General features: G+C 39.6%; 1 protein-coding gene across 3 annotated transcripts in view; it reads right to left on the reverse strand.

Annotated features, from left to right (window-relative positions):
• The window catches only part of AKT1 (AKT serine/threonine kinase 1), a 114,710-nt gene that overhangs the window by 37,214 nt on the left and 63,528 nt on the right, over positions 1-13,968 (reverse strand). For all 3 annotated transcript variants that reach the window (XM_075282679.1, XM_075282677.1, XM_075282676.1), the window contains exon 3: positions 1,369-1,497. In XM_075282679.1, the coding sequence (XP_075138780.1) occupies positions 1,369-1,497 (129 nt within the window). The remainder of the gene's footprint in view (positions 1-1,368; positions 1,498-13,968) is intronic.

Below are 13,968 nucleotides of genomic sequence, written 5' to 3' on the forward strand. Positions count from 1 at the left end.
AAGACCCAAACGCTGGGACACAAACCCTGCACCAATGCCAAGATTTGAGTAGCACTGTATGTTATATTTACTCATCTTCTTGGGCCTCCGATAGTACCTGGACAGCCTAAAGAGACCCTAGAGGTACAATAGCAGTTTATGGGTGGTAAAACCAAAATTTCAGGTTTGGCCAAACCCCAGAAAATTCTGATTCAGGAGAACTCAAAATTCTTACAAACTTCATACAGAGAACTTGCAGTCATCCCAATTATGCCGTGTGGAGGGCCAATATGAGACATTATACTACATGGAGGGGCAACTATAGGAACTTCTAATGCATTGAGGGGCCACTATGAGGGATCTTTGGCATAAATGGGGGCGTGCTTTCTGAATAGCCCAAAGGCCCATGATGACCTAAATTTGCCCCGATGGCAAGTAAGGAATACATCTAACCACTCACTCCTTAAACATCACTGAGCATGGGTGCCATTTTATCATATATGGGGATCCTTATTTGTGGGGACACTGTGTGTGTGTGTGGGGGGGGAGTCATTATTTTACATGTGGGGCACTGAAGAGGCCATTGTACAGAGTTTGAGGACCATTATGCTAAACGTAGGGGTACTCATGGGGCCATTACATAACTGTTAATGAAGTCTCCATACAATTCCTTATTTTACTGACAATTACAAGTGATTGCTATCAGATATGGATCATCAAAGGTTTGGCATCCATACATGAATATCAATCTCTATGCAGGTCTCAAGACAACTGTGGTGGAGAAACGCAAGAGATTCCACTAATAAGTAATTATCTAGACTTACACCTCCCGGGCCGCACAGTAAGTGATATGTCCAGTCTCTAAGGCAGACTTGCCACTGTCTTGTTATTAAAAGCAATACAATTATCCAAATATTTTACCCATGAATTTTTGATTAAAATACGTCAAGACTCGGCATAAATGAAAGCAGAATTTCCTAGACTGTTCATAATGCAGCCAAAAAAAGAGGAAAAAAAAGGGGGATATATGGGATGCATTATGTCAGACTTTCAAGAGTGCTAAGAAACGTTCTGATCATAAACAAAAGTAGGAAGCTTAGCTGTGGATGTGGAGAAGAAAGAATAGGAGGAAAGCCAGAGGAAGGAGGTGATATCTACACCAAAAACTTAACCCATTGCCAGCCTACAGTCCTAGATTTACATATTTCACACCTTCAGGTCTGCAAGGGCTGATTTTATGGCTTTAGACTGCATGGACTGTGCATCATGATAACTCAATGAGGTTTACAGTCCTCATGAGTGATTCCACAATACAAGCTCAGCTCTGCTACATCTCCCTTTCCACCCAACTAGAGACTTGGAATAAAATAAAAGCAAATATATACTTACTGGCTACAGAGAAATTGTTCAGAGGAGTTTCTAATTGGTCGACATCTTGAGGACGTTCCTTATAACCAATAAAAGTACCGTCAGTCTTGAGGAGAAAGTAACGGGGCCGCCAGGTCTTTATGTACTCACCTAAAACCAAGAAAAGAGGATGGTGCGTCATTTCAAAAACATTAGGAATTATGCAAAATACTGCAGACAAGTTCGCATATTTTCTGGAAAGGGCCAGATATGATCATTGACCTCAAATTGCCTAAGAACCATGGGATGAAGAGTACTTTGAATATCTAAAAGCTTTCTATTGCAAATTATTATCTGTGAAGTCCCAAAAAGCCTTGCGTTCCGCCACTCGGGAAGCAAATACTCTTGTCTATACTGCAGCTAAGTATTCTCACCGGATAAACTTTAAAGCAAATTCAAGGCAATGAATTGTTGCTGAAAGATCTGATTGGATAAGGTGCAGCACTTTCCCAGTGATCTCGCTGGAGAACAATACACTGGTTTGAGTTTACTTCAGTTCTTTTGGATGAAAGCAGTCTTTGGTGGATATGAGATCCAGAGCCATGTATACTGAGTATATCAGAAGAAGGTTCTGGGAAATGCTATGCTTAGAATAGGCCAACACACATGAAATGGGGATGGCATTCAGTACGAATTGTCTTCTGATAGTTTATATCATCTAAGGTCCATAGGTCCGGCCCCCACTGAATGCCTATGAAGAGTATAATATAAAGTTGAATATAATATAAAGTTGGGGAGGTTGTGGTTTTGCACCCACTGTCATACTCTTTCCCAGTCGCCATCTTATCTCTGCTTCACACTGTGTGACTCCTGCCTCTCCATGCTGTAGTGTATGACTTTCTGTTGCTGCACTTGGGTTTTATCCCCAGAGAGGACCTATCTCAGTCAATCCCTTCATGTCTGCACTATGGCACATGAACAATTTTATAGGTCCAGTCTATCTAGGAAGTCTATTGCTGTCTAGTCCTGCATATTTACAATTTACCAATGTATTGGCCTTTGGCTACATGCCTAACTCTGCATCTGTCTGTTCATCCTGATCTACCCAAACCAACACTGGCATGTCCTGATCTCCAGACTGCTCATCCAGTTCTCCCTGATACAGGCCAATCAGTTGGTAAAGGGTACCTAAGAACGTTCTGTTTGTCCCTTTGTTGCTTCACTGTCTGTCTGGCCCCTGGCCAGTTGTCACCAATATTGGGACTACTTAGAGGTGTAGTGACCTGGTAGCCTCCCTGCAGTGAAGTCCACATCCCTATACAGAGCGAGTCTGACAGCAGCAAAATCAGTACCAAACTAATGACACTACCTTGTACTTTATACACTTTTCAAAGATGCCTTTCTTATTCTGCTTTGCAGCTCCATTTTCCTGAAAATCAAGATTTTATCCATATGCAAATTATCTGAAAAGTGCTTTAGGGACGTTTTTTCTCTTGTTAGGACTTCACACTATGCTCTACATGATTGCCCCTAAATACTGCCCAATTCCTTCCCCTATTTCTTGATTGGCATCTTCCACTTTGTTATACGTTATTTTCAATTAGAAGCAATTATCTAGAGAGGAGAGTGAAGACCTGGCAGAAGAAACACCCCTAAACCACCTGTTCAGTTAATTTGCATACGAATAAAACAATTTAATTAAAATGGAGTCACAATGCAGAATATGAGGGTCATGTTTGGAAAGTGTAGAAACCATCCTAAAATGTACTGTCAGTGTGATACTGATTTTCCTACTGACAGACTCTCTTCAAAGGCTGAAAACCAGAAAGGCCATTAAAGTAACGCCCTTGGCGGTAGCTCAACGCCAAACTGGTGTTCTATAATTAAACTTGGCTGATTCACTACAAATAGCACCCCAGGTCTTACCCCCACTAATCTAAGCTTGGTCCTTGTAGAGTGAGCACCGTTTCCCTTAAATACAATGTGAAAGACACTGAAAAACGCACCAAAAGCCATCATTTTAGTCCCTGAAGCTAATGACTTGATTAGATTTTTAATAATTGAAATAAAAAATAGATATTGAGATTGCAATAAATTTGAACCCTTCATGCCTGGATCAAAGTTAATTCCATACAAAAGTGCAGCACAAACCAAAATGATGAGATCAGCCCATTGAGTGACCCAGGGTTCACATAAATGAGTTTATACACAAGACTGTAATTTTTTTTCTTTAACCCCATAGAGACACAGCCCAAAAGTGACTTAAGGACCAGGCCTCTTTTTTCAAAACTGACATGTGTCACTTTAAATGTCAATAACTTTGAGACGCTTTAACTTACACAAGTGATTCTGAGATTGTTTTTTCGTAACACATTGTACTTCATGTCAGTAGTAAATTTTCGACTATGTTTTGTCTTTAATTATGAAAAAATAGGAAATTTGGTGAAAATTTTGAAAAAAATGCAGTTTTCAAACTTTGAAATTGCAAGCCTTTCAAATAGAAAGTCATACTACCCAAATTTTTTCATAAATATAATTAACCATGTCTCATATTTATGTGGCAATCAAATTTTAAGCACCCTTTCATTTTTTTCAGAAATTATAAGGCTTACAAGTCAAGCAGTAATTTTCCAAATTTTCAAGAAAATTTCCAAAACACATTTTTCAAGGGACTAGTTCAGTTCTGAAGGGAAATTGAAAGGCCTCTCTAATAAAACCCCCCAAAAGTCACCCCATTCTAAAAACTGCACTCCTGAAAGAATCCAAAACAGCAGTTACAAAGTTTCTTAACCCTTTCAGCATTTCACAGCAATTACAGCAAAATGGAGGTCAAATTTACATTTTTCAATTTCTGTCACTAATATATTCATTTAGCCCTAGAATTTACACATTTACTAAGGGTTAAAGGAGAAACTGCACCCCACATTTTGTTACACAATTTCTCCCGAACACGACAATACCCCGTATGTGCTGGTACCCTAATGTACGGGCACACGGTCGCTCTCAGAACGGATGGAGCGCTAATTGGATTTTGTAGGCCAGATTTTGCTAGAATACTTTTCAGGCATTATGTCCCGTTTGCAGAGCCCCCAAGGTGCCAAAACAGGGGAAACCCCCAAAATGTCACCACATTTTGGAAACTAGACCCCTCAAGGAATTTATCAAGGGGTATAGTGAGCCCTTTGACCCTACAGGAGTGTAGCAGAATTGGCCCAACAAAAGGAAAAGTAACATTTTTTTGCTATAAAATGTTGCTTTAACCCCAAATTTTGCATTTCCACAAGGGGTTAAAAGAGAAAATGCACCCCACAAATTGTCAAGCATTTTCTCCCAACTACAGAAATGCCCCACATGTGTATGTAAAGTGATGTATGGTCACACAGTGGGAGAGAACAATAGTTGGAGGGTAGATTTGGCTGCAATTGGTTTTAGTTACCATGTCACATTTGCAGAGGCCTTGAAGTGCCAAAACAGTGAAAGCCCCCAAAAATGTGACCCCATTTTGGAAACTAGACCCCTTGACTTCAGTGACGTCAGTGTTAAATTGCACCCAAGTATAGCAAACATTTGGATGCAGCTTGTATGGCAATAATTTATTTTGCAGAAATTACTGCATAACCGGATGAAAGTAATTGTGTGCAGAATACGTGATGGTATAAGGAGGCGATATTCCATGGAAAATAAATTCTAAAATTAATATTCCATGGAAGTGTGGTACAATCTAAAGCACTCCTTCATGCACAAGCCAGGTTTATCAGGGCAGGTGTCACACTGATAAGTGGTGTCTCTCCTTATTCCTCTTTTGTAACACACTCTGCATCTTTTCTGAGTTTTCCCTTTTTTAGCAGTTTGGGGGACTTCGCCGGGAAAATGTTGCCCTGGTAGTATACGGGAACCTTGAGTTTCAGAAGTACTGGGGCCTGGCACTTCTAGGTCCCCAAATATCAGGGTCTTGATAATTGTCTCCTGAAACTCAAGGAAAGTTCCTGTGTGGCCTGCACATCGTGATAACACGTACGCGTTATACAATGCCATCTGAACCATGTGCACGGCCAGCTTTTTGTACCACACTCTTGTTTTTCGCATGGCACTGTAGGGCTTTAGGACTTGATCAGATAGATCAACCCCTCCCATGTACCTATTGTATGCCAGGATGCAGTCTGGCTTGGAGACAGTGGTACTGGTGCCACGCACAGGGACAGAGGTGCTGCCGCTGCCATGAATTGTGGTCAGTACAAAAACATCCCTCTTGTCCTTATACTTGACCAGCAGCATATTTTCATTGCAGACGGCACTACTCTCACCCTTTCTGAGGCGCTGCTCAATATGTGCCCTAGGGAGGCCTCTTTGATTTCTGCGCACAGTCCCACAAGCTGCAGTTCCTCTGGAACTCAGGGATCTAAAGAGTGGGATGCTGGTGTAAAAGTTATCTACATAGAGGTGATAACCCTTGTCCAGCAGTGGGTGCATCAAATCCCACACAATTTTCCCACTAACTCCTAGGATTGGGGGGCAGTCTGGGGGCTCAATCCTTGTGTCCCTTCCTTCATACACCCTAAATTTATAAGTGTATCCTGAACTGCTCTCACATAGCTTATACATTTTAATGCCATACCGTGCCCGCTTACTGGGCAAGTATTGGCGGAATTTTAGCCTCCCTTTGAAACTGATCAGAGACTCATCAATTGCAATGTTCTGATCAGGGATGTAGGACTCTGCAAATTTGGTACTAAAGTGTTCAATAACTGGCCTAACTTTGTATAAGCGGTCAAAATTTGGGGCATCTTGGGGCGGGCACTGGGAATTATCATTGTAATGAAGGAACTTTAGGATACTTTCAAACCGCTTCCTGGTCATAGCCATTCGATAGATTGGAGTGTTGTGCAAGACATCTGTACTCCAATACTGACGAATTTTAGGTTTTTTCACTATGCCCATATGCAGAATAAGACCCCAGAAAATCTTCATTTCTGCTGCATTTACTGGGGTCCAGTTCTGTGGCCTGGCATAGGAAGAGGTGGCATTTTGTTCCAAAAATTGTACAGCGTACAAATTCGTTTGGGCCACCATAAGATCTACAAACTCATCAGAGAAAAAGATTTTGAAAAAGTCATTTTCTCTGAAGCCCTCAGTCTCAATTTGTATTCCTGACCGGGCAACAAAGTCAGGAAGCTGAGGTTCAAAATTTTCTGGTGGTGGGGTCCACATGGGCTCTACAGGTGTGGCAACTAAATCAGCAATTGTTCTGGGGCGCCTCCTTTGGGGTTGCTCAACACTGGATGAGGAGGAGGAGGAGGAAGAAGAGGAAAAATAAAGGAATGGGGCATTTTCCTCTTCTCCCTCGCTGGCGGTATCAGTGTCAGAGGCCAGTATGGCGTACGCCTCTTCTACTGAAAACCTTCTTTGGGATGATTGGGACTGTTGGGACATTTTTGTGTGTGTGTGGTGTTTTACTTGAGTATATAAAACTTTATTTCTTGAAACTTTATTGAAAATTCAAAGTGTGGGGTGTGTGTTGTGCTTTAACACGTGTATTTGATGTAAAAAAAAAAAAAAAAAACCTGCAAAAAAAGTACAGATGTGATCACTAACGTTTATTTGTTACTGATCACTGCGCTGAGTAGCACAAAGGAAAAAAAAAAAAGATTCTTTTCTTCTAACTAAAATTGAATTAACTAGAAAAAAAGTGCGCAAAAAGTACAGATGTGATCAGTAACATTTATTTGTTACTGATCACTGCGTTGAGTTTAGCACAACGGAAAAAAAAAGATTCTTTTCTTCTAACTAAAATTGAACTAATAAAATATAAAATAGACGGAGCAGTCTATATATATTTTATTACTAAATCTAACTAGAAAAAAAGTGCGCAAAACAGTACAGATGTGATCAGTAACGTTTATTTGTTACTGATCACTGCGTTGAGTTTAGCACAACGGAAAAAAAAAAGATTCTTTTCTTCTAACTAAAATTGAACTAATAAAATATAAAATAGACGGAGCAGTCTATATATATTTTATTACTAAATCTAACTAGAAAAAAAGTGCGCAAAACAGTACAGATGTGATCAGTAATGTTTATTTGTTACTGATCACTGCGCTTTAGAAAAAAACTGAGTTTAGAAAAAAATTCTTCTCCTAGCTAAAATTGAACTGCAATAATACAGATAGAAGTGTGTGTGTATATATATATATATATACATATACATATACATACACATACATATACACATACACACACACACACTATATCTTTATTGCAGAAACTAACTAAAAAAAAAAACCCCAAGAAGGGCTTTCCAAAAAAAGTTCTGCTGGTAAAGTGTTAATTTTACCAGCAGTCAGGAAGAAGGGGGAGGGAGGCTCTGTTCTGCACCCACTGGCTAGGTGCAGATTGCAGAACTTTTTAGGAGCTGATGCAGCCAGAAGTGAGATCAGAGGTTGGTGGAGAGGGGGGATGGGAAGGGGATGGGAATGGGGATGGGAGGGTGGAGTGGCTGGTGGAGTGGCTGGGGGGAGATTTTTAGGAATGACAGGAGAGGGTGGCTGGCAGCAGCAGCGATGGAGCTCTGATCAGATCAAATATGTCACTGAAGACACGCAGCAGCAGCGGTAACGCACAGAAGGCTCACAGGGCAGCACGGAGGTCTACTCTGCTCGCAAGTCCCAGGGGAACGGACATGGGAAGCAAAGTGACCCCCGGTTAACACTGTCCTGCAAGCCTGCAATTGGTTGATCGGCCGTGACACGTGCCGATCAACCAATTGCAACATCTGGAGGGTTGGCGCCACTGTACGCCTCCCAAACACTCGACAGGGATTGGTGGTATGTATACCTCCAATCCCTGTCACTTTTACTGACATCTGCCGGCGCAGATCCAATGATCTGTGCCGGAAAGCTGCCGGAAAGCTGAAATTTACCGATCTGAATAGATCGGTCATTTTCAGCAATCTAAGTGGCAGGGAGGGGGTTAAACCTCCCGATTCACGTGGAGAAGGTTGTCTGCTGTCATGGACAGCAGCAACCTTCTTACAGTTAGCGTCTCTTGAGACGCGGAGACTATTTATAACCATGACGTACTATTACCTCATGGGTCGCTAAGTACCAAGCTCCCATGAAGTAATAGTACGTCAAAGGTCGCTAAGGGGTTAAAGATCAGTAAACGGCTAATAGTCATGGGATGCCATTAAAAATCAATGTCACGGCATTTTAAAAGAATGGTATTCTTGTACTAATGAACTTTTCTAACTTGTTGGAATTTAGGTTATAATGTCCATCGGCAGTTTACGCTGCTGAACGAGTAGATTTTGGCTCACAATAAATCTCACTAAAAAGAGACTTCTTCAAAATTCATATACAAAATGACAAAATATACATTGAAAAGTGACCTTCTCTTTAAAGTTGAAACAGCATAAATAGCAATTGCTAATTTTAAAATAATCCATATTCATGTGGTGAGTGGCAATAAACCTCTGCACATGTTGCTCGGGGGACATTCACACTACCGTTATGAACGTCCACTGCTCATATCAGTTATAGGATGAGAGCAACAGACTGGGTTATGCCACAAAAAGTATTTATCCTGCCTCCATAGAATATAAGATACAGTGTTAGGCAGGGAGGTATGGATGATTGGAAAGGGGCGCAACGCAAGGTGGGGATAACCTTGGTGGATAAAGAGTGAGGGTATCTGCTCGTCAGGAACTGCCATTTCAGTAGCAATGGAGACCTGGTCGATAGAGCATCGTGTGTTCGTGTAAACACCTTTATTGAATTGGGCCGTTCTGTCATTCAAACACAGAGATGTTTCCGGAATCATTTCAGCGTTGGCCGTCATGGTCGTGTTCTGAAGTTTGACACGATAATGAAGTGGGTGAATAACTTCCAAGTGAAATGCTTCAGAGGAGTATGGACAACTTCTCACAACGTCTACAGGAGTGTATGGACAAAAATGGATGCCATGTAACAAATGTAGTTTTTCGTACGTAATCAGTGTTTTAATTTGGTTTTTCTTTGATTTTTGTAATGGCAACATCCAAGCTACACATTGAAAAAATAAAATTTGAGTTTCGTTAAAAAAATGAGTGTGTAACCGATTTCAAAATCATCCATACCTCCCTGCCTAATCCTGTATATACTTAATTGGTAGAGGTCTAACCACAAGGACACTCACCAATCTCAAGAACAGGGGTCCTTTTCCCCCCCGCTGCGCATTCAGTTAGACCACAGCAAGGCTGAATGCAGGTGTGACTGGTGGTGGACAGATCTCACTTTCAATGGAAGTGCCAGATATAGCAAGTGCTGTACTTCAGTTATCTCTGGCACTCCCATTGAATGAATGAATGAATGAATGAATGAATGAATGAATGAATGAAGAGAGTGCGTGCACCACCAGCCACACCTATATCAGCCCGAATACCCAGCTGGGGGGAGAGGAATGACCTCTTGTTATCAGGATTGGTGAAGGTCTCAGCGGTTAGACCCCCAGTGATCAGTTTTTTTTCTGACTGAAGAATAAATTGTGCTTTCAGAACTTTTTCTTCAATTATAAATGTAAACTTATGATGAAAGAATGATTCTGTCATGTTTTTTCGTTATCATCCATAGGAACAGATCTGTCACTCTATGGCTATTAATGGCTGTTGCTCTCATCCTATGAAGGATCGGAGCAACAGATACTCATAACATTTGCGTGAATGTCCACTAAGAGTCCAATATCAGGGACTTGCTAGACTGAAAAATGTCTGTTAGCACTTCAGTGCACAGAATTGTGCTATATATGGCCAATGTTGGATTGGGATTCCATAGACCCATCAGAGGAAATGATTGGTACATCCTAATCTATACACAACACGTGCTCACTCACTTTTTAACCGTACCATATTCATTGCACATACAGGAAAGATCCCCAACAATATCTAGTACTGGTATGGTGTTTGTGAATCATCCCATAAGAAAATAGATCCTATTGATAAGCAATTGAATTCAAATGTCTTCTGCTGTACCTTTATCTAGCTCCACTAGTTTCTCTAGTATGCTGGTAGTCCAAGCTGACTCTAGACCTGTTTAAAGGTACAATATCTGGGTATCTATTGTTAGATCGCCTTCTCTTACCTCTGACAAGCCCTTTATAGGACTAAAAGTTGAAGGAGTTTTCGGATTTATCAGAGCTCCTTGAGTCTAAATATGCAACTTGGTATTCAACCCAAAAATCACGCTTGACGGGGCATTTTGCTATGAGAAGCAGACTGCACGGCTGGTGATTTAGAGCACACAGAGATGACAGTAGGGTGGCACAATAAAGGAAGTCAAACTGCTTCATATACAGAGATAAATAATACAGTGTATGTTTTGCAACATCTGATCCTTAAATGCATAGCAAATGTACAATTCCGAGCAGATGTCCAATGTATTATTTCTGCCATTGTCATTTTTCACTGTGACATATGGAGAACTTTTTCCATTTACATTTTGCAATGCAAGTACTTTATACAACTAAAAGCAATTTACTAATCTGTGAAACAGATTTAATAAGCAAGCAAGAATAGTTTGTCAGAATATTTTCAAAAGAAGAAAAATTAAAATCATTAAAGATGTCATCTTTTCAAAGTAACTTTACAGCTCAACTTTAAAGATGTTTTCATGTGTTCTGGAAGCAGAACCTGAATTTAACTGAATAGAATATAGAATTCTATTAAAAAAATTATAATCATTTGAAATAAATTGTAGTAATTCAAAGATTTATTTATTTTTTTTAAAATAATATTTAAAGCAAACAATAAAAAAAAAAAATCAGGCTACTTGAGCGATTTTTTTTCTTCATTTAATCACTTGTCTGTCTTAAGGGTCCTATTCATATTAAGAAAAAAAAAAAAATCTAAAGGCTTAGGCCAGAAAGGCCTTCACAATAGACACGACACAGATTACAGAGATGAAAACGTCTCGGAACAATCCAGTCTTTGTTGCGCTTGATCCTTTTTTTTTTCTTCAGTTATCTTTAAGTATCCTTCCTGCCAAAGTATCAAATTTATACTTCATTTTAGCCTCTTTTTCAATGCTACATTTTTTTTTTTTACAGGTCTACAGATACCAATTAAAAATAAATTGTCAAAAAATGGAGAAAAATGCTAATGAATAAGTAATGAACGTGGATAATGCGATCAACAGATACATGAAGCTTAATTTTTATAACTTTTCCTTATACGTAATGTGCAAAATGTATTCAGCATGTTATAGTATATATGTTTTTCTTGTTTGTGCATTGTTTTTGTTTTTTTAATAATTAAAAGCATCCCCAGACAGGTGTCCAACCCTGTACTTGAAACAAAACACCATCTAAATGTTCCATCAGGTGCAGATTTTTTTTCCCCATAAAAGAGACGTCCGAGGGCATTTAAACTTTGAACAACGTGAGCTGGAATATTTTCTGTATACAAAACAAACCCTTTATGACTGGGTGTCACGTGCAAGGGCTGAACTAATGTATCTTTGTTTTTTTTGAGAGACACTGCTGCCCTCTTGGCATATGAAAAGTTAATCCTACTGAGAATTTAACAAGAATGCATTTTTCCCCCCAACAATGCCTTCCTGAATTGGAGCTGTCTGGCCCTGATAGAGTACCTAACATAAGAAACAGCTGCCACTCCCTGGGAAGCTCACTGAGTAAGTGGAGTATAACGAGCAACGAGCACCCGCCAAACAAAAGAATATCCATCTTTATTTACCAACTGCTACTTGCTTGTTGCTGTACCGAATCATTTAAGAAAATCAGCGCACCCTTAATATTACGAGAGTTGGAAGAAAACAAAAAGAAGTACAGGAAATTACAATGTACCCATTCTTCTCTCAAAAAAAATTCTTGCAAATTTTTGCAGAACACTTTTTTGTATTTTTTACTAATAAATGCACTGCATAAAGTACTACAGATTTTATTATTATTACTATTATTATTACTGCAACTGCTATAAAAAAAAAAAAAAAGCCCAATTTTTTTTTATTTATTTTTTTTTAACCACAATCTGAATCATTATCGGAAACGAATTGATTTATTATCCATGTTCTTCGATATTTTTTCTTAATTGTTTTAGAGCATAAGCACTTTAGCCATCCTTCGGTTAATATACACATACAACGCAACTCCCCCTTACAGCATTGTCTTATTATTACAGCAAGTTTGTTTTTTACAATACACTAAAGATTTATTTTTTTTTAAATGTATGTAGTCAAATTTCTTATATGCAATGAATGGTTAAAAAAGATGAATGGGTCGAGTTGTAAAAGGGATGCTCATATTTCTTAATCCGGTAAAGTAGTTTTTCTCACTTTCTTTAGAGACAGAAGAAAAATTGGAAATCCAGTTGCCAGTCGCGTTCTAGGCTTTAGACAGCTTGGGAAAAAAAAATTATGCAAATACAATTCCCAATATGCACACCAAGAGACAAGGACCTCTGCCTTGTTTGTCTATTCACAGTGGTGCAGAAGGGGGCCAGTTCTTTGTTAATTTTTTTTTTTTTTTTCTTCTGGACACTCTCTGGATGTGTTCTCAGCCTTTGCCTCCAGCATACAGCTGCGGACGCTCTGGCTGTGCCCTGAATCTCAATGAGAAGGCTTAGACTGCAGTCAAGGGTGCTTCCCAATGGGGAGGTCAAGCCTGAGTCAGCAGACTGTCTGCACCAGACTGGCGCTTTACAGCTTATCCCGGCTCTCTGCCTTTCACAGACCATATAAGGCAGTCCACTGTCACAACAAGCTAATTCAGTGCTAGGCAAATCCGCTCCCTTGCTTTATTCTCACTCATTTTCCATGCAGCTGGATAGTGGTACATTACGTCTCAGGCCCCTGCAGCAGCATGCATGACAATGATTGACACTGCTGGCAACAGGTTAAGAAGAAATGCTTCTGCCTGAAGTACTGCCCTATCTATTCTGCACTTGCACCGTTTCTCACGCTCAGACAAAGCTACGATATCCGGCACCTGCTTAATTATCATATCTTCTGAACAGGTTCCCCCTGCTCCCCCTTTCTTAATGAGGCTGATGTTCAATCTACAGAGTCCAATTTGTCAAGAAACGGAGAAAGATTTAAAAAAAAAAAAAAAAAAAAAAAAAATATTTAAAACAAAATAAAAAAAAAAAACGGAGAGCAAAAATATTTGACAACATGAGTGTTAAATATTTAAGAAAGGATAATGTGCATTTCTTCATTAAATTCTAAGTGCTACTAATAAAGCAATTTATAGCTTTCCCCATTAAAAAGAATACACAAAAAATATACTATGTGGGCCTCGTGTACACAAGGGCTCTGCAAAATTTTGCATGTTATGAAGCCATGGTCCGTCCATGGTCCATGTGGTCCCTCCAAACAATATGGGGTCAAGTGTACCTACATATGCCCATTTTATACAATCTGTCTCCTAAAAAAATGGACAGTAGTGTAGTCTAGCGCACATGTAGGAATACGTGTCCATATAACTTACAAAGGTAACAGTTCTTCAACTACATGCCAACTCGCGACCGACCATACTATACTAAAAGTGTTCACAGTAAGACTATGTAGAGGCCAGTCAACTATTTACAACCATCACGGCCATCATGATAAAACAATGAGGGAAATTCACCAAATTGTTAACACAAACAATGGATGCACA

Source organism: Leptodactylus fuscus, chromosome 7, assembly GCF_031893055.1.
Source record: "Leptodactylus fuscus isolate aLepFus1 chromosome 7, aLepFus1.hap2, whole genome shotgun sequence".
NCBI lineage: Eukaryota > Metazoa > Chordata > Amphibia > Anura > Leptodactylidae > Leptodactylus > Leptodactylus fuscus.